The 25,462-nt window shown below is 37.9% G+C and overlaps 2 protein-coding genes across 7 annotated transcripts in view; one reads left to right on the top strand and one right to left on the bottom strand.

Moving 5' to 3' along the window:
* On the bottom strand, positions 1-25,169 carry NUP37 (nucleoporin 37). Of its 2 annotated transcripts, none has more exons than XM_035559593.2 (10): positions 25,106-25,169; positions 23,572-23,791; positions 21,843-21,967; positions 20,741-20,813; positions 14,602-14,696; positions 5,107-5,197; positions 3,208-3,389; positions 2,654-2,704; positions 1,162-1,255; positions 1-361 (listed from the first exon to the last, which is right to left on the bottom strand). In XM_035559593.2, exons 2-10 carry the CDS (start codon positions 23,725-23,727, stop codon positions 248-250), a joined length of 981 nt encoding a protein of 326 aa, XP_035415486.1. In that variant the 5' UTR covers positions 23,728-23,791; positions 25,106-25,169; the 3' UTR covers positions 1-247. The 2 variants fall into 2 exon arrangements, with proteins under 2 accessions (XP_035415486.1, XP_035415484.1); XM_035559591.2 differs by having other exon boundaries at positions 25,069-25,137.
* The window catches only part of PARPBP (PARP1 binding protein), a 54,285-nt gene continuing 53,988 nt past the window's right edge, over positions 25,166-25,462 (top strand). For 4 of the 5 annotated variants that reach the window (XM_035559582.2, XM_035559569.2, XM_035559561.2 and 1 more), the window contains exon 1: positions 25,166-25,273. The gene's annotated coding sequence lies outside the window, so the exon portion shown is untranslated. The remainder of the gene's footprint in view (positions 25,274-25,462) is intronic. The other variant, XM_035559575.2, reaches the window with a different exon arrangement.

The raw sequence follows: 25,462 nt of genomic DNA, 5'->3' as shown, positions 1-25,462 counted from the left end.
TACCATGTTAAAAAAGTGTATATTTTAAGGGAAGTAACAAAGTGTCAAATGAATGATATCTGATTTTTATGTACAAAAGTTGTTGCATTTACGAGCTGAAAATCAAACAGAAAACGTTTCCTATTTTACTTGTTCTGTTCTTGTATTCTCCATGTGAATAAATACCAGTACAAAGAGTAATTCCCTTTGATTTTCTACAAAAAGGATATCATGCTGTAAACTTTAATATTGGAAGCAAATGGTTATTTTACATTTCAGTTACCCAAAAGAAAATTTTATGGTCTCCTCCAACTGCACATAATGGAAGAGTTCTGTGCCATGTCAGTCCAGATCCTACAGCTGCCGTACCAGTAAGAATGGGCTTAAAAAAAGAACAAGAGTAATATCAATACAACTTCCCATAAGTGATTATTATACCACATATACCAAGTTACACGAGCAACTCCCCGCATATCTAATACTCCTTAATAAACACAGTTAAAATAAAACAGAAATCAAACTGAAAAATCTGATTATCTGCTACCCAGTTTCAGTAGCTACTTACTACACTTAAGTAAGATGTATCAAAATCTTCTGTGATAACAAAATTTTCAGCTATTTTCATTATTTTTATTAACACTATTATTTTAAATGCATGCTTTCAATCCTAGAAAGCTTTGTAATGAAATTACTTCCTGTTATTATGTGTACTCACAGCTAGTATGTTTGGAGATAATATTTTTTATTGTAAACTTTGTAAATGTACACTAACATCAGCAAAACCAAAACACTTCCTGTGCTTTACTTGCACTGTCTCTGAACATATCATTACTTCTACAGTTAATTCAAACCTGAGAAGTACACAACCAGCTGATTTTTGCATCTTTAGAATTAGAAATATTAAAGAACTTATTAAATAAAAAGGTAAGTGTTTTTTTTTTTTTTGTATGAATGAGACAAAGTAAAATAAAACATACAGATCAAACAGCATTTTAAATAACAGGTTGAATAGTGTGTGGGAGTTTTTTTTAGCATGGATGAGACAAAAAATTAAAAGAAAAAAGACTAAGCAGCATTTCTGGATGGTTCGGGCTAGTTTTTAGCTACAGCTTTTAACTATTTATGAGCTTGATTTGAAAAGCACAAATGCAATTCCATCCAAAAGCTGAATTCAAAATTTACCTGGGGATGTCCTAGATGATGAACAAGCAGTTGAGTAGTTGTCTTTCCTGGATATCCAGTGGTTGCAAACAGGTTTTCATTCACTCGGGACCACCTATGAATAAAATGAACATACCTTTCAAATATTCCTAACAGAGTTCTCTCCCTTTGTGGATAACTGTGTGAAGCCATCAGATATTCCACTGATACCAAAGAAATAAATTCAGAGAAATGGCTTGTAAATGATTCACCACCCGCAGCCCTGTATGCATGTTGTTGTGTAACAGAAAAAAAATCATGGTCATTGTAGTGGGTTTACGTGGCAAGGTTTTGGTAGCAGGGGGCCATAGGGGTGGCTTCTGTGAGAAGGATCTAGAAGCTGTCCCATGTTTGGTAAGGACCCACGGCTGACCAGAGCTGAGCCAATACGTGATGTTGTTTTGCGCCTCTGTGAGAGCATATTTAAGACAGGGAAAAAAAACGCTGCCCTACACAGCAGCTAGGAGAGTGAGAGGAGTGAGGAACAGCCTTGCAGGTGCCAAGGTCAGTGAAGAAGGAGGGGGAGAGGTGCTCCAGGCGCCGGACCAGAAGTCCCCTGCGGCCTGTGGTGAGGACCATGGTGAAGCAGGCAGGCCCCCTGCAGCCCATGGAGTACCACAGTGGAGCAGGATTCCACGGTGCAGCCCGTACGGGAGACCATGGTGGAGCAGGTTGACCTGCAGCGACGGAGGGTGCGGCCTGTGGAAGATCCCTGCCGGAGCAGATTCCGGGCCAGACCTGCAGCCCGTGGAGAGGAGACTACGCAGGAGCAGGTGACCTGGCAGGAGCTGCCGCCCTTGGGGGATCCAGGTTGGAGCAGTTTGCTCCTGGGGGATGGACCCCGTGGTACAGACCCATACCTGGAGCAGTTCTTGAAGAGCTGCTGCCTGTGGGCAGCCCACGCCGGATCAGTTCACCAAGGACTGCATCCCGTGGGAGAGACCCCATAGCACAGGGGACGAGAGTGACCGAGAAGGAGCGGCGGCGAAGAAGCGCTATAGACTGACCATAACCCCCATTCCCGCCCTCCCCTGCGCTGCTCTGGGGGAGGAGGTGGAAGAGGGTGGATGGGGGGAAGGTGCTTTTCGTTTCTTTCCTTTGTTTCTCGCTTCTCTAGTTTGTTAGTAATAGGCAATAAATCTTACTATCTCCCTATGCTGAGTCTGTTTTGCCCGTCACAATAATTACTGCGTGATCTCCCTTTCCTTATCTCAACCCTCGAGCCCTTTTCATCGTATTTTCTCTCCATTCCTCTGAGGAGGGGGAGTGAGAGAGCGGTTGTGGTGGAGCTCGGCCGCCCACCTGAGTAAAACCACCACAGTCGTTCGCAAATTTCACTAAGATTATGGAGCAGGTCCCACTAAAAATGGTTGAAGAGACACAGTTGTCCTTAAACTCCCAAGTAAGTGCTTGCATATACACAGTCTACATCAAAAACAAAACAGAGACAACAAAATACAGATAGCACTTATACCTGAATAATCTGGCTCGATCAACATGGACAGGACTCTTATCCTGCGGATAACTAAAACAGACATTCCATGTAAAAAACTGTTCTGCAAACAACTACGGATTAAGTATCAAAACCATCATTTTAAACAATGAAAGGGAAACATTGTCTACTCTTTGTGAAGAAGCTGAGGGGAAAACAGCTTTCCTGCAGCTTACATTTCAATTTGGAACAGGAAAACTGAAGTTGTTAGTGACTTTATTAAGGTTCAGTAATTATGTATTTATGATTGTAATAAATGCATAAACCTTACAATGAGAGGTAAACAGCAGAGGTGCTATCTGAAGTGGACAAAAAGCAACAGCATAGTATTTTTAACAGATAAATATTGATAGAAATTAGCATGAAAAAGTATGATCTGTACCGATTCCATAATTGCTGATGAATGTTCATTTGTTTACTGAAAAGGAGGTGTAATACATTGAGCATTTAAGTGCTATTTTACCAAAGTAGCCCCATCACTTCATGTGCTCCTTAAGGAGAGACTGAAGAAATTCATGTCCTGTGCATAAAAATACCTGGAGCGAGTGATATCCCATATGAGCCAATCATTTCCCGCAACTGCTCCAATTTTAAGAGTGTTCTTTAAACACCAGTCCGCTGACATCAGTGGCGTTTGTTCACACTCTAGCGAGAGAATGGCCTGCTGTGTAATGAGATCATAGAATCGTATTGTCCCATTTTTCTCCGCTACCATCAGCTGTAAGAGAAATTAACAGAACTTTGTAAACTTAGCCTGTAATGAATCTTAGTATCCTTTTTGCTCTATAGCAAAGCTAGTGTATTTTGAAGCAAATATTGATACTAGGACGTTAGATAGGTGCAACTGTTCACATTTTGCTAGAAAACATTCTCCTGAATATTCTTCCAGCAATAAAAAGCACTTTTAACTATACTCCTGTCACACTCTACACAATGATTACATTATTTTTATGTATACATATATGTATGTATTTAGATATATATGTACATAATTTTGGTGCTTAGAAGCACCATTTCTCAGACGCAGGTGCACTCTGCTTTCAGAATCATAATGCATATTTTTTTGCTTTTAAAAAGTTCCAGTTCTGAGTACAAGGAACTGACGGCCAGAGATAGTGCCATTCAAGGAAATAATGATATCGTTAACTGTAACTGTAGAACCTGGATTCATGCTCACTGATTTTATATGCCTACTACTGTTTTATCCACTAACAATTTGTAACATATTTTATCTAAGCTTTTGCTGTTAAAATAAAATATATTTGTTTTTTGGAAAGCAATGTAGAAAAAGCTTTCTTATTAAATGATAAAAAAGTCTATTCTCAATGAGGAGGATGGCTTTCCGATAGTCATGAGCAACAATTAAGGAAGGCAAAGCAGCATTAAAAATACTCTGTCCCCTCCTCTCCCATCCCCACCTACTCCCGTCCCCCAGCATCCAAATTTGCTTGGGAAAAGATAGCTGTCACAGAAACACGCCCTTCTGCAAACTAGAAGACATGTTGCAGCAAGCATTTTGAACTTCAGTAAGCTTTTCAGTAACCATCAGTCTGTAAGGCTTTATTAGTTCTTTGAAGGGGCTTTTCTTTACTAAAAAAAAAAATCTCCTTTGCCTGCTCTTTGATAAGGGTCAGACTAAAAACAAGCTAATATAGTAAGATTGGTGTAATATTTCAATATTTTTGCACAGAAAAAATAGGGCTAATTAGGGCTTATCAGGGCCCTAATTAGCTTAGGGCTAATCTAGTAACTAAACTGCCCCGTAGCAAATATAGTGGCAAACATTCAATTTTGATGACACTGGAGTGAACAGTCTTCTTAGTAAGGACTAAGATACTGGTGGAAACTATAGTAAGAGTACCGATCCTTCCTACCTATAGCTAAATAAATATTTTGATACCTGATTTGACTGCTTTTTTTCTGTTGTTCAGTGTGTTTTAGTGGTAACCTGAACAGCTATTTGTAGCTACTTAAGGCAGTTATTGATTCGCACATCAGGAATACTAAATCCAAGATTGCAAGGACTAGAGTAATTCAGCTAATGAAGCTGAATATTTTTCTCTTGGTAACTTCAAACAGATACTTGGCTTGCTTTACAGGAGTCTATGTTATCACTGAATCTTGCTATCATGACTGATAAAAAATTTTCCTCTGGTAATTGTAAGTTAATATGCAATCAACAATGACTGATGTATGGAATCAATAAGGAGTATCTCTCATGGGAAGAGCAAGGGATTGACGGTAAAAAGAGGAGAATGTGATTGAGAACTTATTTACAGTGATTTCACATTAGCAGCTCTTTCCAATATCTAGTTCCAACATCCACAGGCTCCCCAAACTTAAATCCTACTGTAGCATCAAAGATTCATAGTTTAGAGAAGTTCATCCTCCTGTTATTTGAAAGGTGGTAGTGATGAAGAGCTGGAAAGCACAACCTTAAAAGCCTCATCAGGATGCCAGCACACACTCATTCCAGGAGAACGTAAAACAAAATGGGCCTTCTCATTTCCTTCCAAATCCCAGACTCTAAAAGAGGAAAAAAAAAAAAAAAAAAAAAAAAAAGGTAAAGTAATTAGCTGTGTATTGCCATTTGACTGAAATAAGTTAAGATTTGGTGCCTCAATACATTCAACAAAGGAAGCGACCAAATGAAACACTGTTCATGCTTTATCGCTTCAAGAAGAAAACAGACTAATGGAACACCTAGAATTAAATTTGCAGATGCTTAATACTTGTACCTAGAAGTCAGTAAAAGCAAGCCAGTGCTGAAGAGAGTGTAATTAAAAAATGAACTAGGCACACCCTCGATTTGAAAGGGCAACATCCAAACAATTTGACAAGCTTAGTTGTCTAGACATGAAATCTAGATGATACCTTCTCTCTTTATTCATAAGTCAACACTGCAGCCTTTGTACTATGGCACAAATAACAGTGAGACAACAGAAAGCAGGAAGACCAGTGTTGATCTAGCTGATACAAGCAACCTAGAGTGAAGCACCAAGCAACTTCCATCAATCCACTTCCCCATGAAAAGGGTAAGACCATACACTAAAGTATTTTGCTTATATAACACATGAATTTCCTTTTTCTTTTTTCTTTTCTTTTTTTTTTTTTTTTTTCTTGTAAGACAAGACTGAGTAATGGAAATACAAGAAACTAGAAATGAGGCTAAGGCAAACAAGAGGGTTTGTGGCAGAGGTACGCTAGCCTACAAAGGGTCTTGGCAAGCTTTCAACAAATACGTCATGTTTGTCAGTTTAGTCTTCTCTTTTAGAAACACCTACAGTATATATTAGGCAGTAATATATATATATATAAAACATTAAGAGAAATAAGAACAGTCAACAGCATTGGGTCAACATAGATTGACAGGGAAGTGTATGCTGAAACACCAGAACTAGGTTATATGATGAGTGAGTTTTCTTTGGATGAGTGTTGCTGAGCCATGAAGTTACTCAGCTTATAAATTGCAGCAAAAACAATACAGACACCATTTTACCTCATAGCCACTGCTCAGTTGCCTCATTTCCTACAAAATCAGGAGCTCAGTTGTAGGACAAGGACATCACAGTTGTGAACATAAATTTTAACCACAAGGTTGTGTGCTATTTAAATGCATTTTCACACACAAATATATATACTAATGTTGAAGGATCAGCGTCCTTATTAAAATAAAGTCCAAAACAAAAACCTGACAACTGTTTAAAAAATGAAAATATCTACTTCATTAGGTAATTTAGAAACATACAATAACTTTCTTCTATTGCCAGAAATTTTGCCTTGTAGATTTGTCCAAGTCAAATCAACACTTTCCATGTGTATTTACTGTGCAGGGAGAAAATTATGATATAACAGAAGACGGTGAATCATTTTGGCCGAAGGAGCATGCCATCATCTTTCCTTCCCTGAACTGAGATTATTAGGTGTTGAGACAGAAATTTATGCTTTCCACCTCCCTAACTATGTTATTTATACAAATGCCAAACTATAGTATCTCTTAATTTTGTCAGAATGGTGGGATTGCTAATAAACAAACACTATAGAAAGAAAGGAAAAAAAAAAAAGATAAATGCCCCTCAATATATTTCCTTCTTTCTCTATTGATAAACATAGTATCATTTAGTTTTGGAAAGAAACAGACAATACACCTTTTTTTTTTTTTTTTTTTTTCAAAATAGAATCCATAGATCCTTGACCGAATGCATCAAGAACATGTTGTTACGGAAATGTATTTGTGACTATGGAAAATTAACTCTTTGTAATATTTCTTTTTGACTAAGGACAAGTTACAAATGTGCAAAATGGCACAAATTTTAGCCAAACTGAGTTTCAGTTACTCAGTAATCATAACCAAATCAGCTATAGATGCTAAAAAAAGCCTCCTCTTTTCTCCATATTCCTATCACATAAATCAATCCATAAAGACCTAGCATCTTGGTTCCCATTCAAACCCCATGAAACTTCACTAATATTACCATGTTTTTTATACTCAAACTAGTGTCTGCTTTTATCCAAACATTCTTATTTTTTTGTAACCCTGCGTTGCATCACCCTCTTATCAATCCTCCTCCCTCCACCAACTATTGTTGAAACAGACTTACTGGGCTTGTGGTATTATTTTTTTTCCCAGTAGTTATAAAAGATTCCAAAAATTTAAAGGAGATTTAAAAGGAGAGGGGGGGAGGGGGGGGGGGTTTTTGTTAAGGTTGAATAACCCCAGTTGAAATGAAGGCCAAAGCTGGAATAATGGAAAGCCTCAAAATTATATATAATCTGCTCAGTAAAATTATTCATTTTTACATAACTAAGAATTGAGAAATCATATACTGCAATGATCACACTATTTAAACTAATACAAAGTTAGAGATAGTTACAAAATGTCGTTCAAAGACAACTCTTGATATATTAGTATATTCCTCTTATCACTCACATTCTGTGATTAAACAAACAAATGATAACTGCAGTTTTCTCAAAGCATGGAGCTCTTCAAACTATATTGGAACAACTGTATATATGTATGTATACATGAATGTGTATGATGACATGCTGCATATGTGCAGTAATTTTACCACACATAATGGACTTTTATTAAAGTTGCCAAAGTATTCATTAGAACATCTGAAAACCTGTTTTGTGGGCAATGGAGATTTACCCTTATTGTACATTCTAACTTTCTGAATAATGAATAATTCTAGCTAGAGAGCAAAACAAATTATAAAATGAATAAAAGTCATCAAAAAGAATAGTATAAGAACAAAACCATATTGTAACTTTAAGGCATTTCTCAAATCCTCAGACAATGGAAGTAAAAAAAAAAAAAAAAAAAAAAATCAAATTCTTTAACATAAGGTTTCCAGCAATCTTTGTGAGTGGGGTTGGGGCACAGAACATCTCGTATCTTTCTGTGACAGTCTAATACCATTCCTCACCACAAGCAGGATTGGCTATCCTTGAACTGCCTGACCTACTCTTATAAATGACCAACAAGCTTTTTTTTTTTTTTTTCTTTTGTTTTTAAAAATTTGACTTAAATATCCTTAAAGTTTCTTTGTATCTCCAGCAGACATGCTTGCATAGCGACTGTATAACCAAAGTATAACCAAAACTGATGGTTAATATTTTGGTTGTGACTGTGAGGTATAAGAAGTATCATGTAAGACTTTGTGGGGGACACACAGGGATGCATACAAAAAACATGCAAAGCCACAAGCTAGACTCCTAAAAATAATCAAGACTCCCAAAATTTTCATCAATTATAACGCACAGCTAGCTTGATAACACTATCAGCATAGCTCAAAAAGGATAACTATTTTTGCTAGTCATATTCTTATATGAAGAAATACTGGGGAATTCTATCACAACAAATGGATGAACATAGAACAACATGGAATAAAATACTTTTTTATTTTAAAAAAAAATCTATAGTTGAGAGCACAAAATGGGAAGATACAAATGAAATATAAATTTAAGGCAGGAATAAGTGTGAGAAAGGCAACTTTACAATACGGTCAGAGACTGAATTTAGAATTTATTTGGTCTAACAAAGTAAGACAAGTGCAACAAGAACTGAAAACATATTAAAAAACAAATAAAAAAACACCAAACAACCAATAAAACCAACAAAATAACAACAAAATAATTTATCACTGGCTTTCCTGTCTACTGTCTAGCGAAATACCTATGCAAAATACTAACTTAAGACATAAGAGTAGCATGTAAACGAACACATTATAGGTGGAAAAATAAAACAAAGCAAACAACTAAACTACAAACAATATAATAAATTTTGTGACTTTAGTTAAATTTTATTTCTCAGTGATATCAAACCTTTCCCCAGGAATCTCTGTATAGAGACTAAAACTAACCTTCTGATGGACTGGCATTTTGTGGTTATGTGCAACAAACACTGGACTTGACAGTGACTGACAAGCCTGGACACCTGAACAAGCTTGCAAAGTGGGCCCATGTGAACCTAAGTCCATGGCAAGGTGCTGCGCCTGGGTCAGGGTAATCCCAGACATGAGTACAGACTGGGAGAAGAACTCACTGACAGCAGCCCTGCAGAGAAGGACGTGGGGGTGACGAAAAGCTCAACATGAGCCAGCAGTGCGTGCCTGCAGCCCAGAAGGCCAACCATATTCTGGGCTGTATCAAAGCAGGCCGAGGGAGTGTGATTGTCCACCTCTAATCTGCCCTTGACAGATGCTACCTGGAGGACTGTGAGTCCAAGTTTGGAGCCCCCAGCACAAGAAGGATGTGGGTCTGTTAGAATGGTCCATAGGAGGGCCATGAAGTTGATCAGAGGGCTGGGAGCGCCTCTCCTATGAAGAAAGGCTTAAAGAGCTCTGGGGTGACCTCATTGCAATTTTTCAATACTTAAAGGGGGCTTATAAAAAAGATGGAGAGCAATTTTTTGCTCAGTCAGACAATTCTTCACGCAGGGGGTGGTGAGGCACTGGCACAGGCTGCCCGGAGAAGCTGTGGATGCCCCCCGTCCTGCAGGTGTTTCAAGGCCAGGTGAAATGAGGCCCTGGGCAACCTGATATGGTTGGTGGCTTCCTTGCCCATGGAAGAAATGTTGGAGTTAGATGGTCCTTATGGTCCCCTTCCAATCCAAGCTGTTCTATGATTATTTATATTTTACTTTAACTGTGCTCACATTAACATGGGACTCATCAATAAAACTGATTTCACATTTTTCTTTACTGCAATTAATAATTTAAAGCTAGTTATTTTAGCTATTTCCTTACACAGCATTTTTTAACCATTTTCTTTACAATTTTGCTATCAAATTTAGAAAAAAGTATTTTTTTTTTCTGTTCTTAATGAAAGAGTTAAAACAATTACGAAATGCTTAAAAAAGTGAAATACAGGACAATATCCTGCAAGTTCTTCATTAGTTTTATATTATATTTTAAAGAGTATAGAATAAGCAAAATTTGAAAATTGCAATAGCTTGCCAAGAGATAAGTAAACCATAGGTTTGTGAACAGCTTCATCCATTTTGGAATCTAGCCATCCTTGGGAAAGTAACGCACAATATATAGAAAACACAGGGTTTGAATTTTTTTCAATCAACTTTTTTGCAACTTCTAATTATATGTATTTTTTTTTTTGTAATTTTTGCAGCTGTGGGAATTTTGATCTTGTATATACATACAGTTGTGAATAACTGTAACATGGTGGGGTTTATGAATCTTGAAAAGGTGTATCTTTCAAAAAAATATACTTTCTAAGGTTATATTAGCTTTGAGAATTGTAGTGCAGAGAATCATGATCATTTTAAAGTGTACATCACATTTATAAACCAACACCTCTTGTCAATGAATGCCCTTCAATTTACGACTACATAGCACAGAAGACAACTGCAATTATTTTGATGCTTGAGTATTTTTAAACAGTCTTAAACAATCAGTTCTACTTTGCAGCTGGTCTTGTGAGACCAACAAGACCAAGAAAACTACATGTAAAAGCAACAAGAACTCCTGAACTAACAATTTAAAGGTAAGAACATGGAAGGCATCACCACAGCCTCTTCTCAACTGGTATCTGACTTAACATTGTCTTCCAACAACAACAACAAAAGACCAAAGCCAGCCATGAGATGTAACTGTTGCAGCAGCATGTGGCAAGATTGTTTAATGCATGAAAATTGAAAACTTGTGCTCCTTAGGTATCTCTGCTAAACTTACCCCTGAGTGAAGAGGAGGGAAGATCTAAACTTGTCTCTCTGCATGATGTACATACTGAGGCACAGTGTTAATTATATCAAGACACAGAGGTGGAACTCTAACAGAACAACACTGACATACTTGAAACTCCTTGTTCTTGTGCTAATTGTTCTACTACTTCATTCCAAAGGTATTAACAGATGATGTATCCTGAGAAAAATTTCTGAGTAGAAACTGAGTACAGACAGAAAAATTATTCCTCTTCTTACATTACTGCTGAAGCAAATTACACAGTAAGTAAGGAATGATTTTGGTAAGTCTGAGGGAATGCATTTTCCATTAGTTTTGAAAGTTTAACCTTTAAATTCAATAAAAAAGTCTTCATGCTCCACATGCATAAATGGAAAAAATAAGAACTCAAGTAGCCAAAAAAAATCCTGCTTACTTCTCATGGCTTTAAACCATAGATTTTATGGTTTACTGCATAACTGTCTTTCAGTTATTAACTCCTGATAGCATACACTAATTAAATCATTTGTATTTCCTTTTCCTTTAGTATCAATCAGACTATTGGTTTTAAAACAGTCCTCTTATCTCAGAAACACTGAGCATTTCATAAAATAAACAAAACATGCCACATATTCAAATACCTCTTTGCTGAATAAATCCAACATTAGTTTAGATCTAATAAAAAAAAAAATCAAGAATAGAGAATAACTTGGAACAAGCTAGGAATAAGTCATACACATTTCTACTACTCATTCCTAATGATTTTGTTGGAAATAGAGACAGGGCAGCTGTGGAAAATCTGCCTGCTGGTCAAAGTACTATTTTTGAGTTCCCTAGGGGTACTGAAAAATCACAGGCCTTTTAGATTTTCAATTCACGTAAGACAGAGTAGCTCTACTAATGCTACTAGACTGTGATTTACACCATTTGATGTTCTGCCCTTTACAAAATCTCATGCACAGAATAATCATTCTAACAGCTATTTCCTTCTCTCTTACCAGGTAGCAGATTGCTTCGAACACAAGACCTTTTCCTTTGTTCTTACAGCACTTTTTTTCTTTCCCTGAATGTTAAATGGTCATTTATATAGCAATCAATATGGTCATAACTTCAAAGAGCAAATATATAATTCATATAATCAGAGAAAAACTAGAACAGTTCCTTAACTGAGACAAGTTTTAAACTATCACAGCTATACCAAGAAAAGTCAATGATGATGCTTTCTCATAAGCCTCTTCCCCTATTGCAATGGCTTGCTGAGCCTGCACAGCTGCCATGCTGCCTTCTCCAACTGTGAGCTGCATTGTAAGGATGAAGACCAACAGCTTTATAGATTCACAAGCACTAGTAGAAGTGGAAGATGGAGGACATTTTGCCAAGGAAAAACAAACTCGTGCACTACAAAATTTTAACCAGTGTTTTTTAGCGTACTAAGCTGGTGAAGGGCCTGGAACACAAATCCTATGAGGGGCGGCTGAGGGAACTGGGGTTGTTTAGTCTGGAGAAGAGGAGGCTCAGGGCAGACCGTATCACTCTCTGCAACTAGCTGAAGGAGGGTGTGGGGAGCTGGGGGTCGGCCTCTTCTCACAGATGAGTAGTGATAGGACCAGAGGGAATGGCCTCAACTTGTGCCATGGGAGGTTTAGGTTGGAAATTAGGAAACATTTCTTCTCAGAAAGAGCAGTCAGGCATTTGAACGGTTTGCCCAGGGATGTGGTGGCGTCACCGTCCCTGGGGGTGTTCAAGGAAAGGTTGGACATGGTGCTTAGGGACACGGTTTAGTGGGTGACATTGGTGGTAGGGGGATGGTCGGACCAGATGATCTTGGAGGTCTTTTTCAACCTTAACGATTGTGATTTGTGTTTGCCTTTTATTTCCAGTTGCAAACAATTAAATATATCAGTTTGGAATGGCTATGATCATGGTATTATGAGCTGCCAGTATCACTGTATCAGTATGATACTGTCCTTAGGCTACATAATTGCACCTCCCAGCAAGGCTAATAAGTTCAGGTAAGCAAACAATTTCGCATGAGTATACTGGTTTTAAACTTGACTCATCTGAAGATAGAATGGATGGACAGAGTCTGTACAGTTCAGAGCTGAGCTATGCATGTCTTATGTCTCCTATTCTTGGAGATCTTTTCTTTTTTTATTTCTGTCCCACCTGGGGAAATTGACAGCGTACATAATCATACAATATCTTTAGTTGGAAGACACCCACAAAGATCACCGAGTCTAATTCCTGGCTCCACAAAGAACTATGTAAAAATCAGACCATGTGTCTGAGAGCATTGTCCAAACACTTGAACTCCAGCAAGCTTGGTGCCATGACCACTGCCTTGGGGAGCCTGTCCCAGTGCCCGACCACCCTCTGGGTGAAGAACCATTTCCTAACAACCAGCCTGACCCTCCCCTGTCCCAGCTCCATGCTGTTCCCTCAGGTCCTGTCACTGTCCCCACAGAGCAGAGCTCAGTGCCTGCCCCTGCGCTCCCCTCGTGAGGGAGCTGCAGACCGCCATGAGGCCTCCCCTCAGCCTGCTCCGCTCTGGGCTGAACAAACCAAGTTGCTTCAGCCACCCCTCATGCGTCTTGCTCTCTAGACCTTTCCCCATCTTTGTAGCCTTCCTTTTGACACTCTCTAACAGTTGTATGACTTTCCTATACTATGGTGCCCAAAATTGCACACAATATACTCAACATGAGGCTGCATCAGTGCAGAGTAGAGCAGCACAATCACTTCCCTTGACCAGCTAGCAGTGCTGTGCCTGATGCACCTCAGGATGTGCTGGGCCCTCCTGGCTGCTAGGGCACACTGCTGACTCATGTTCAACTTGCCATTGACCAGAGCCCCTAGGTTCCTTTCTGCAGAGCTGCTCTCCAGCCTCTCGTCCACTCGCCTGTACATATATCCAGGGTTGCCCCTTGCCACATGGAGAATACGGCACTTGCTCTTGTTAAACTTCATATTGTTGGTGATTGCTCAGCCCTCTAATTTGTCAAGATCTCTGCAAGGCCTCTTTACCCTCGACAGAGTCAAGAGCTCCTCGTAATTTAGTATCACCTGCAAACTTAGCGTGCATTTGAGTCCTGCATCCAGATCATTTATAAAAACACGGAAGAGAACTAGCCCTCAACTGAAGCTTTGTGGAACCCCACTAGTGACTGGCCTCCAGCCTGATGTAACCCCATTTACTTTAACCCTTTCAGCAGGATGCATCAGCCAACTGTTCACCCATTGCATTATGGTTTTGTCTAGCTGTATGCTGGGCATTTTGTCCAGAAGGATACTGGGAGAAACAGTACTGAAAACTTTGCTGAAATACAAAAACATCACATCTACTGGCTTTCCTTGGTCAGCTAGATGAGTGATCTTCTCACAATAGGAAATTCAGTTCGCTGAACAGAACATTCCCCCTCATGAACTTGTGATGGCCATCATCAATGACCGCACTGTATTTCACGTGTTTTTCAATAACACCCAGAATAATCTTCTCCATAATACCAAGGCAGAACATTTTTCTTCTTGTTCATCTAGTAAGTTCAAAGACAGATAGCTTTGAAAAAAAACAACCCCACAAACAACAAGAAAAAACACAAAAAACAAAGCAAAACAACCCCCCACAACCCAGTTCACATGACTAATCTTCCCTTTCAAAATGAAGACCTACTAAAAATAAATAAGGAAGCATATACACACACAGAAAAAGCCAAACTATTATTTCAATGATATTTTGAGCAAAATGCATACCTGCAAGTGTGATCATCACTTACACTTGCAACTTCCTGACCTTCTTTGGGAGCAAACACCAGATCATTAATGTAATCTGAGTGGCCATCAAATGTCTGTCAACCAGAAAAAAAATATTTTTAACTTTGAGCAGACTGTTCCACCATTAGTCAACAATATATTCAATAGATCCACTAAATGAAAGATTTGAGTGTAAAATAAAGTTATCATTTTTACATGGAAGGGAAAAATATTCATTAGTGAAACTGGAGATATTTAAAACCTCTAACGCCTGTGTATATTTACACTGTAGGTGAACAGAACTCCACTGCTCCTTGTAGTTACCACGGAGGTCAGCTTGATGCTCTGGTAAGTGGATCACACTAGAACTTTTTATTCTTTTTCAACCACTGAATTTTGAAGGTAGAAGATAATAAATCTCAGAAAGAAAGAGGAAAATCAGCAGGAAGTGAATGTACACATGATCTATATATTTTAAAGAACTCCAATTACTCATAAGTAACTCTTATCTCTGAATAAAAGTTTTTAATAGGAATTCCTGCAAGCAGCAAGAGGGTTTTTCTCCTGAAGAAGCAATAAACGAACCACTTGTCCAGTATATTCCCTTTCCCAAGCAGTCAATATATAAATTCCTCAAGAGCAGATATCCACCACAGATGGCAAAGGACCAAAAGGCTACCTTTAGAATAAAAAGTGAAAAAAGTCTCAATGAAACAAGTAACAATGCATGCTGAAGGCTTTATGAAAACCAAAAGTGAGGAACAACAGCACATGAAAAATAAGCTGGCCACACAACATCACAGCAATTAATCACAATTTCTGTTAAACATTTGAGAGAATACTGACATAGTACTTTATGCTCTTTGCTTTATATACTGTTGTACTGAAGAGTAAGGAAAATTGGGTATAGTGCACACTGTTACTGTGAAAGTAATAGATCATCCATTCTCAAATAATAGGATATAAGCACCCATGGTGTGAATGTACATATGAACTATCACTCAAAAGCAAACATTCACAGTTGTATCAGAAAGCATGAAGTCATTTCAAAGGGAACTATTACTATGTAATTGTCCTCAGCTGAAATTTATTAATCATGACATTTTTATTTCAAAGTACTGAGAATAATTTATATATAATGAAAACCAACTTAGCAGCATAGCTTCTCTGAATGAGAAACAGAATCACAGTTTTTAGTAAAAGTTAAAAGGATAATTTTTACATATTCTGAAGGCTTTTCAGCTGTCTTGGCCATAAAATCGCAACACCATTTTCTTCTCAATTCCGTTAAGTGTTTTGTACTTATCTACAGACATCAGTAACCTTTTAAGCTTTACAGTATCTTCAAACATCTAAATTAAAGATCAAATACACATTCAGCATTAAGCAAGCAGGCAAAACTCATCTCATTTAGGCCGAGTCAAAGTCTGAAGTACTTTCAACCCTGCTGAAATACTTTTTCAACCCTGCCCAGAGCATGGGGGTTGAAACTAGATGATCTTTAAGATCCTTTTCAGCCCAGGCCATTCTATGATTCTATGATTTAAATTCATTCACATGGTTGTTAGGTATGAGTACATCATCTCTGACCTCATTAGAAAATCTGTAGCTAGTAAATATCAAGTTTGTTCAATCTGAGGATTTATGTGTGTTTTCTCTCACTATGGTCTTTACGCCAAAAATCTCAATTATAATTACTTAAATCACTTAAAATTTGAAGTCAATTATTTGAAGTCCATATGTAGATGTTGTATCTATTACTGTTTCATCCTCCTTACTCCCACTGAGTAAGTCACTAGGCATGGCTGCTATTGTTTTGCCCAAAGTATCATAAAAAGGAGACAAAAATATCCACTGGATAATGGCATGACATGAAGAGATGGCAAGGAAAAACCAGGTCGAATGAAAACAACCACTTCCCAGCTTTCTGAAAGGACAAAATACTGTTCTCTGTGTTTGTTCCTCAGAACAAGCTACGCAACTGATCAAAAAGAAAAAATTAAATCTGTAAACCATGCACAATAATGAAGCTGCCCCTCTAAAAAGTTATGAATGTTCAATACATCAGTTCAATACAGAAACATTTTCAGCAGCCAACTTATTTTTTTCCCCAATATCCCATAACTTCAATAAAACCTTGTGGATTTTACTAGAACTAATACATCCTAAGATGATGCTAAACTATTTAGACAGAAATGCAAGTCTTTTGAAAATTTTCAGCATTCAGAATTCAAATATCCTGCCTCATTTTATATACACAGTTTTGATGAAATATGCTTTTTATTAAACAAAATTTGAAGCAGGAGAAGAAAGCCACAATTCATTTCCAAATGAAAACCTCAGAACAAGAAAAGACTTCACGAAGATCCATCAACCATATTTTACCTTTTGTTTGTTGTTCTGGGCTTGATCCAGCCCATAAATTTTGGATTAGTTGTGTTGACAAAGTAATGGAAAACTCAGTATGCTTGAAGTTCCTTGTTGATAATTACATCAAGACAGTTTTTCCACTGGGAAAACAGAGTAAGATTACTCTGTCTATCCCTCCAGAAGCAACACATACTAATTATTTAATATAAAAGACAAAATGTTCAGAGATTACATTTTGACTGTAATCACATAATTCCCGCAGCTTTTTTGCGCATTTTATACCTCTCTTGAAAACCTCATGTGTAAAGTGTGCACTGTACAATGGATCAAAGTCTTCCATGTGTTCATTATGTATTCGACCTTAGGTTCATGAAATAGTTTTTCTGAGGTTTCGATTGACTAATACTAAGAAACCATTTTATCAAACTCTTTAAAATTAACTCGGCATAGCTCATAGAATATTTGTGAACCTCTGAGATTTCCAAATACTTTAGATGGGAGTTAGGTGTTATTTTTTTTCATCACAAGAAGTATATAGCTCAATGATCATCCAAGTATAAGAAATTATGATGACTACCTAGAGGAAGTATTTTCTCCACTTTTTGTCAAAGCAACAACAAAAACACACACACAAAAACAAACAAACAAAAAAGCCCGGAGCATGTTCTTAAAGACATTTTTACCACTCAAAGAATCACAGAATGTTAGGGATTGGAAGGGACCTCGAAAGATCATCTAGTCCAATCCCCCAATATAAGCACACTATTCCTTTTCACTAATGAGATTCTCACTATTAGGTAATAATCCACATTTTAAGCTGTTTTCTGATTATTTTAAGCATTAGGCCAAGCCTGATCCAGTAAAAACAGGAATTTTTACTTCTTCCTCAGTCTCAGTATATCCTTGATGAAGTTCTTAGACTAAGTTCCAGTGGTGAAATTGGCATAAACAGAGCTAATAACTTCATGGCTAAACTGAAGCCCAAACTTCTCATTTGCATAGCATAAGCCCCAAATGGTCCTTAGTATTCTGTTGTGTCAAAAATAAACCACCTATTGTAGCTTCATCTGGCCACATAGTCATAACACCTCTTGTATTAATACATCCTCTGTGATCACTACACTCACTACTCATCATAATTTTTTTTTCAGATGTGTTACGTAATGGACATATTTTTGCAGTAGAAGCTTATAACTGCGGGTCAGCACAGTTTGTGTTAGAAAGAAGTCCTAAGGGTAGAAGAACCAGTTCTTCAAAGAATCTTTTTGTATGAAAAATAATTGCTATCTTAATAGAAATGTAAGTGTGGCATTTCAAATTTATTTGTAGGCACCCAGACAAAGCTACTGTGTAATAAATTTCGCTAAATTAGAAATACATGCTTTAAAGTTTCATTTGTGTTGGTCACATACCAGAAAAAAAAATCTTATTAGACCTGGGAAAAACACTAACCCATCACAGAAATTCTATTCTGAAAAAACAGCATTCAGCAGACTGTGCTACTGCGTTGCCTCTTTTGCTTCTCTGGTTTTAATATTGATCATGCATTGACAGTAAACTACAAAATAACTGTCTCATCAGGTATATTCAAAATGATTATTTTGTGTGTTTTTTGTAATCTTATTCTAATTCAGTAATAAACAGCTTAATATAATTCTTCATTAGAATAAACTTGCTTATTTAAACTTGTATTTTAAGAAAAGTTTAAGTTCATAAGTTATCAAAAATGCGTTTGTGTGAAGTTGTAATACTGAATATTTATTATATGTATTTATTTCACTGGAAACAATGGGTTCCTATTGAGGAAAACAGCATATCCCATTGAGAATTCCTAGCGTTAGTCTGGGAGGAGCCCTAAATCAATGTGCAACAGTCTGAAAGCTAGTATAGACATGAAGTCTGCTCTGTAATGTATGAAAGAGCACCTTCTGCTAAAGACCAGATGATAAGAGACAGGAGACAAAAAGAGGCATGAAGGCTATGAACTATCACAGCTGTCACTTTTTCACAATTTTTGGCAAAAACACAAAAATTTGTTGGTCGTTAACACCCAGTAATTAAAGCTTTCGTATTCATTACACACGGAAAAAACACTTATTCATGCCTTGAACCATGCTGAAATTAAAGAGACTCGTCACTGATTTTAGCAGACAGTCCATGAGGCCCCTTGTTAATCAAAATAAAAAAAAAAAAAAAAGAGAGAGACTAGACAGCTGAATTTAGAGCCTGTAGTACCAGGTTCTTCTACATGTCTGATTATTTTCACTAATTAACCATTCCATTGTCTATACTGTTATTAGTGAGTCTACCTATTCTCTTTCTTCCGCGTGTTTACAGACAATTCTATAAATTTCTCAAATTAAAACAGACATACGTAATTAGTAAAGTAACTTTATATTCTGCTAAAAAAGTTAAAAGATTAACTCACACCATCAAAGCTGCTTGTCTACAATATCATAAAACTGGCAGATATTATATAAAATGGTAACTTTGGTAAGGAGTGACACACATCAACTTACAAGCAAACAGAGTTAACAATTTCTAGAAATATTTTGCTAGAAGTGCAAGCCAAGCTGTTTGCAACCGTGTCAGTTATCCTGCTTCCTGGCTGACAAGGCCATACAAGGTGATGGACCAAGCATGAAGGAAGGAAAAAATGGGTAGGTGCATGCATGAAGTTACAAAGAACATGTTTTCTGAAATGGAAATACTTTTCATTTTCTAGTAATGTCCATTTTTACTTATATATAGCTTTATTCACTCTGTTATTATTTGACCAGGAGTGACATCTGCAATTAATTTACTTTCTGTATGACAAATATTGTCTTACTAATACATATTGCCAAACCACAAAGGAAAGTCAGTTCTTTTCCCCTTCATATTGAATACACAGCTCTCACCAACAGAGGCATTATCATATTCCAAAGCACTAAAGAAGGAACCCTCTCCCCTGATTTTTCAGCACTGATTAGCTTTGCTTGTTCTTGTCTGAAACCTCAACAGAACAAATTCAAATGAACATCTAATATCAATATTTGGACTGGGGTATTGTTTCAAAGGCAAAATTTTGAAGAATATGTACATACCCAAGTGATGTAGGAGTTACAAAGACAAGAATGCCTTACAAACAAAAGAAATCTCGTAGACCTGACACCTCTTACATCACTGGTAAAAGAACACTACGCTGAAAGAACAGGAAGCGAAAATGTATTTGAAGGAGACATTCCCTTTCTTTTTATTTTAGACAAAAAAGTGCTGGCCCATGGCCATGTTTTATATAACTGTCTGCAGTTATGTACAAAAGTCAGTATTCTTTGTTTAAATCTTCTACTGTATGAAATGGTTTCATTGCAACTTTCCTGTTCCCCAAGGAAAGAGACAAATCATTAAGTTTGCTCTCCATATAGAGGAGTCTAATATTTTACAGGTCTCTATGTAAAGGAACCTTTTCCAACACAGTACTTCAAATTCACCTGTAGAATATTCTGACATTTTAGACCATAAATAAACCTCTACTTACTTTTTGTCAATTTGGCTGTTACATAAATACTTTTAAATAAAAATATAATATAGCTGATAATTAGTTATGCCCACTTTAAAGATAGAAAGGTATATTCAGTACACTGATCTTTGCTAGAGATGATGGGTCTGCAGAGTTTAGTGGTCTACATCATACTGTACATTAAGCAAAGTGAGGCAGAAGGTCAGTTAAAGATTAGACTCCACTAGAGACTAAAGAAATATTCAAAATCAGCTTAGTTACCCTTACCTTATATTCATTCTTGTCCTGCAGGTCTGAAGTAAATAGCCTTAACTTCCTATCAGAAGCTGCTGTACAAAACCTACACTCAACAGAAAAAGAAAAGCCCTTCTGTCAGTTAGCACTGCAATGGCCGATTTTTTTTAAACAAACAAACAAACAAACACAAACAAACAAACAAGAGTTTCACCTCATTTTAAACCTGCAAAATGACATGCAAAAGGAAAGTCAGATTTTCAAACAAACGTATATTCTAATTTTTCTGCTTTGGCATCAAGCATTCAGAGTTATAATTGGAACTTACCTACAAAATATGGTGTATCAAGTGCCAAGAATACTTTTTAAATGGAAAGAAATACAAAACATTTTACAAAGCTAAATCTGAATCAACTGTGAATTACCTGAAATCTCTCATAACTGCCACAGAATTTACCTTGGAGGAAGTGGCTGATAGAAAAAATAGAACCCTCATCATCAGTGTTTTAAATTACCTAAGGATTAATTTATTAACCAGTCGCCAACTTATTTTAAACAAAAGACCGTAAAAATATGCAGCAGTAAGCAATCAGTATAGTTCTGAAGAGGCTTACAAGCAATTGAGAACATCTGAATTCGTGTTAAGTTCATATTTAATAATTAACCATTTTTCTAGACTTACAGCTTGACAGGTCTCACAAATAGCATCCGACTTACTCCTAAACATAGCCCATACTATGGAGAACATCACATGTAACTTTACAAAGCAGGCCACGATAAGAGTCTCATTCTTACAATGATACATACAGAAATATTATACATACGCATTATACAGATACGTACAGATACATACAACAAAAAGACTAACTAGATTGCAGGTCAATTAAAAGAAAAATATCTAGTATTTACTGTGAATCCACTGTGGGGAGGAAAGAGTAAGGGGCTCTGGAAGCAGAACAAAACAAAACAAGGATGACTAAGAATGAAACTGTTGTTCCAATGGTGTTCACAGACTTCAACAGCAATTTCTTCAGAGTTAGATTTCAGACGTAAGCATTAAAGTTAGTTCAGTATTAAGGACTTAGAGAAAACAGATATGAGACAAGGATTCATTGTAGTCATTTATTCTAAATACCTTATCCGGGGAGGTAAAGCATCAAGTCTAGTTTCTGGACTCCATGCTATGGCATCAACTCTCATTCCATGATGAAATGTTCGTAGTGTCTTATATTGCATGCCTTCCATTTCTGCATCCTCTTCCTAAAGAAATACTGTAGTTAGCTAATCCAGAATAACAGGTTGATGACTTTTAACAAGTCAGATTGATATGAAGTTGAAAGTTAGATGTATCTGCTGTGATAAAGTATTTACTTGAAATATGTAAGTAATTAAAAATCCATGAAATGATTGCAGTTTCAAACCCAAGTCAACATAGCACTAAAACAAAACTACGTTGCCCAAAAAGCAGATTTGCAAGACGAACATGCTGAGCCCATTCTTTGCACAAGCAATACCTTCATAGATACAACTAGAACCACTGACAACAGCACGATAAGCACACACTGAAATACAAAATAATGGGAACAAAAGCAAGGAGGCCGTGTAGGCTACCTTCTCTCCCAGTTGTTTCTACTTTATGGAAAAATGCTAGCACTTCCAGAACAACCTGTTTTGAACAGCAGGAGGTAGAAAGATACCCTTTATCATTTAACATGACCAAAATTACTACCTTGGCTATTCTTCCCAATGGTGAGGGCACTGGATGGTGGCAAAGATGAAACAATTGCTGGGATTGTGGACTCAATGAATCAGCTGATCTCCAAAAAGTTCTCAAAACACCCAACATAGTACCTCAAAATAACTGAAGGATATTTTGACAAAATGTTCTCTCTATGGCACACTTCTGCTTTAAGGAAAAAAAAATCTCTCTGTATACACTCCACATAATGTAGAAGCTAGGAAGAACCTAGGTGATTTTCAGAAAATTTCCAACAGTAAGACTTTGGGGAATAATAAAGACCAGTTATACTGTTTTCTATATTAGATAGTAAAGTATGAAAATAATACTGTGTAACAGAGAAGTGAGCTCAAGAAAAAAAAGTAAAAATAGATTCCAAAGATACAAGTGTTCTACTATCGATTTTCAAGCATCTAGGGAAAAAAAAAGTGCCTCATTTAAAAAAAAAAAAAAAGCACTACATATAAAAATATACAGAATGCTATTTTACTTTTAAAAAACTTTCATGATATGATGACTGGAAATAATGTCTAGGTAAAAAAGCATATTTTACTGTTTCTAACAGTCTGTGAGAGAGATGTAAAAAAAAATTAAAAAAAAATCTAGAAAGCAGATGTATATTAAGTAATTATTTGCCACTGTCCTTCCTTGAAAGAAATGTCTCTAAACTTACTTTGGAAATTTTAATTATTCCTTTCTATTCCAGGTATTTGAAATCTTTGCTGTTTTGATGGCTAGCTGAAAGACTTAAAAAAAATAAAACACCATACAGCAAATGTTAAGTTACATATTTCCAAAGTTGCCTGCTTAAGTTCCCAGGTAGCAGTCACAAACATTTGCAAGAAATACAAAACTGGGATTACTCTTCCAGTAGAGCACTCCTGTTTTCATTGCAGCCTATTCAAAAAGAACTTTACACCAGCAGGATGGTAATACCAATATGTATTTATATATACATTTTTTTCCCTTGAAGACCAAATATCCCGAAGTCATTAATGTAATAACGGAGTAAAACACTTCCTGGCAAAACGTGGAAGGAAAGAAGCAGGAAAGCGACTTTAGTCTGTCAGAAGACGTGCTGTCAGTTTCGTGAAGCAACTAATAAAAGCAATAAACACAAACTAACCTGAAATCTACATGTCCCAACAACTACATAATTATTGCCACCATATGCAATGAGGGAACATGCATCTCCACTATCAAATGGATTGAATTTTATCACATGCACATAATCTTCACAGTCCACAGTGTAAGCAGCATTTCTAGTAGAATCTTGCTTCATTTTCAGGGGACTATGTCAAAGTATCGCAGAAGTGATGTCTTCTTCAGGATGAAGGTCAACGTTCCTATACGGAAAGTATTAAAATACATGCATTATGTATTTGCATAAAGAAAAAAAAAAGTATTTGTGGCGCAACAAATCAAGATTTCTTGTAACACCGTATTTATGGACACAAAAAGTCAGCTTAAGCTCATTATTTATAGATTTAACACGTAATTCCAACAATCAAGAGATTAACTAATCTAACTGACCTAATTCACTAACAGACATTCAAAACTGTTTCTACAGACATCAGTAACAACTGCAGATTTTGTGCTACTGATGACAACCTAACATCAAGACATGAGATTAAGTAACTCTACGTACCAGAAAAGTCACATACATAATTTTATGTTTTCAGCCAAATAACAACATATGATGTATTCAAATTCTCTTCCCTGGTGTACCTCTTTAAAGGACAGTAGGTATCTAACAAAGCAGAATAGAACTGCCAAACTCCATATGCAAACACTATTCTGCAGAATATGTAAATGTTGTTTCATGACTTAAGCCAACCCAACTGCAGACAGTGCCTCTATGCCTCTGTACTTGACCAGAAAATGTTAGTTTTCACCTGGATCAAAAGTATACCTAAACATTAGTACTTTACTGTATTCAAGCACTTTTCAAGAAAATCAGACTTCTGTGCTAGCACATAGGAGGCTGAGATACACAACAGATTTTGGGATCATCCCAGATTTGACATTAGTTTACACCTTTTGAGAAATGACAATTTTCTCCACGTGCAGCGTGGAAAGATAGCTTTAAACTTCAGACCCTTGACAGATTCTTCTGTGTTAATGACCTGAAGGGCTCAGCTCCAAGGCCGAACATCGTGCCTGGGAGCCACCACAGTTTGAAGCGGACATCACCGGGACTCAAAGAGGCTCTCCACGTTTGTAGCGTGTATTTATTAACCACCATAACAAACCACCACGCTGACAGAAGTACGTTAGCCATATAACATATCGTCACGCTCCTAAGGCCAAACACAACTTTTAGCCTCCTTGAAGGCTCCCCATCGCGGCAGACCCCATCCCTTGGGGCAGCACCAGGGGGACAACCTGGCCGTGTGGGTCAGCCCCCCTCCCCGCACCCTTCACCTTCCCGCTCCCTCCTTTTCCCTTGGGGGCCCAGCGGCAGCCCCAAAGGAGCCCGCCCCACAACCGTGCGGCTCCACAATGTTACCAGCGTGGGCCCGAGCCCGACCCCGAGGCGCACCGCGGCCAGGCCAGCCCCGCTCCTGCTCGGGTCTGGGGGGAAGCACCGAGCCCCCTGCGCCCCCCCGGGTCCCCCACGCACCTCTCCCGCCCCGCACGGCCACGATTCCCGGCAGTACCTCCCAGCTCCGGGGCACCCTCTGTGCTTCCGGGGCAGCGGCCCGCGCTCCCTAATTGGGCGGCAGCGGGGGATTTAAATTAAAACCGGCGGGGAGGGCGGAAAGGGCCGCTAGCCGCCTCGCCCTGGAGCCCTGCTGGCAGCCCTGGCCTCCCGGGGCCGGACGTGGGTGAGCGGGGGCAGCCTCAGCCCGCTGGGGCCTCGCGTCGTGCCCGGGCGTCGGCGTCGTGCCCGGGGAGCCGGGTGGTGGGGAGCGGGGAACCCTCGGAGCTTGGGGTCCTGGGCGGTGGCGGCAATGCCGGCTCTTACTGCCGGGTATAGGGTCTAGGGCTTATCCTGCGGGCTTCCTGGGGTTGTT

This window comes from Cygnus atratus, chromosome 1, assembly GCF_013377495.2.
Source record: "Cygnus atratus isolate AKBS03 ecotype Queensland, Australia chromosome 1, CAtr_DNAZoo_HiC_assembly, whole genome shotgun sequence".
NCBI lineage: Eukaryota > Metazoa > Chordata > Aves > Anseriformes > Anatidae > Cygnus > Cygnus atratus.
The sequence above is the reverse complement of the archived record's forward strand: the minus strand, read 5'-3'. Positions and strand labels throughout refer to the sequence as shown.

Excerpts from the sequence above, each read along its gene's own strand:
- NUP37 (XM_035559593.2), bottom strand. The coding sequence starts at position 23,727 with ATGAAGCAAGATTCTACTAGAAATGCTGCTTACACTGTGGACTGTGAA. Across the intron at positions 20,814-21,842 it reads GCTTTACCTCCCCGGATAAG|GTTTTGTACAGCAGCTTCTG; the intron begins GTATTTAGAATA and ends TGTTGAGTGTAG. Across the intron at positions 14,697-20,740 it reads AGGACAAGAATGAATATAAG|ACATTTGATGGCCACTCAGA; the intron begins GTAAGGGTAACT and ends TCTGGTTGACAG.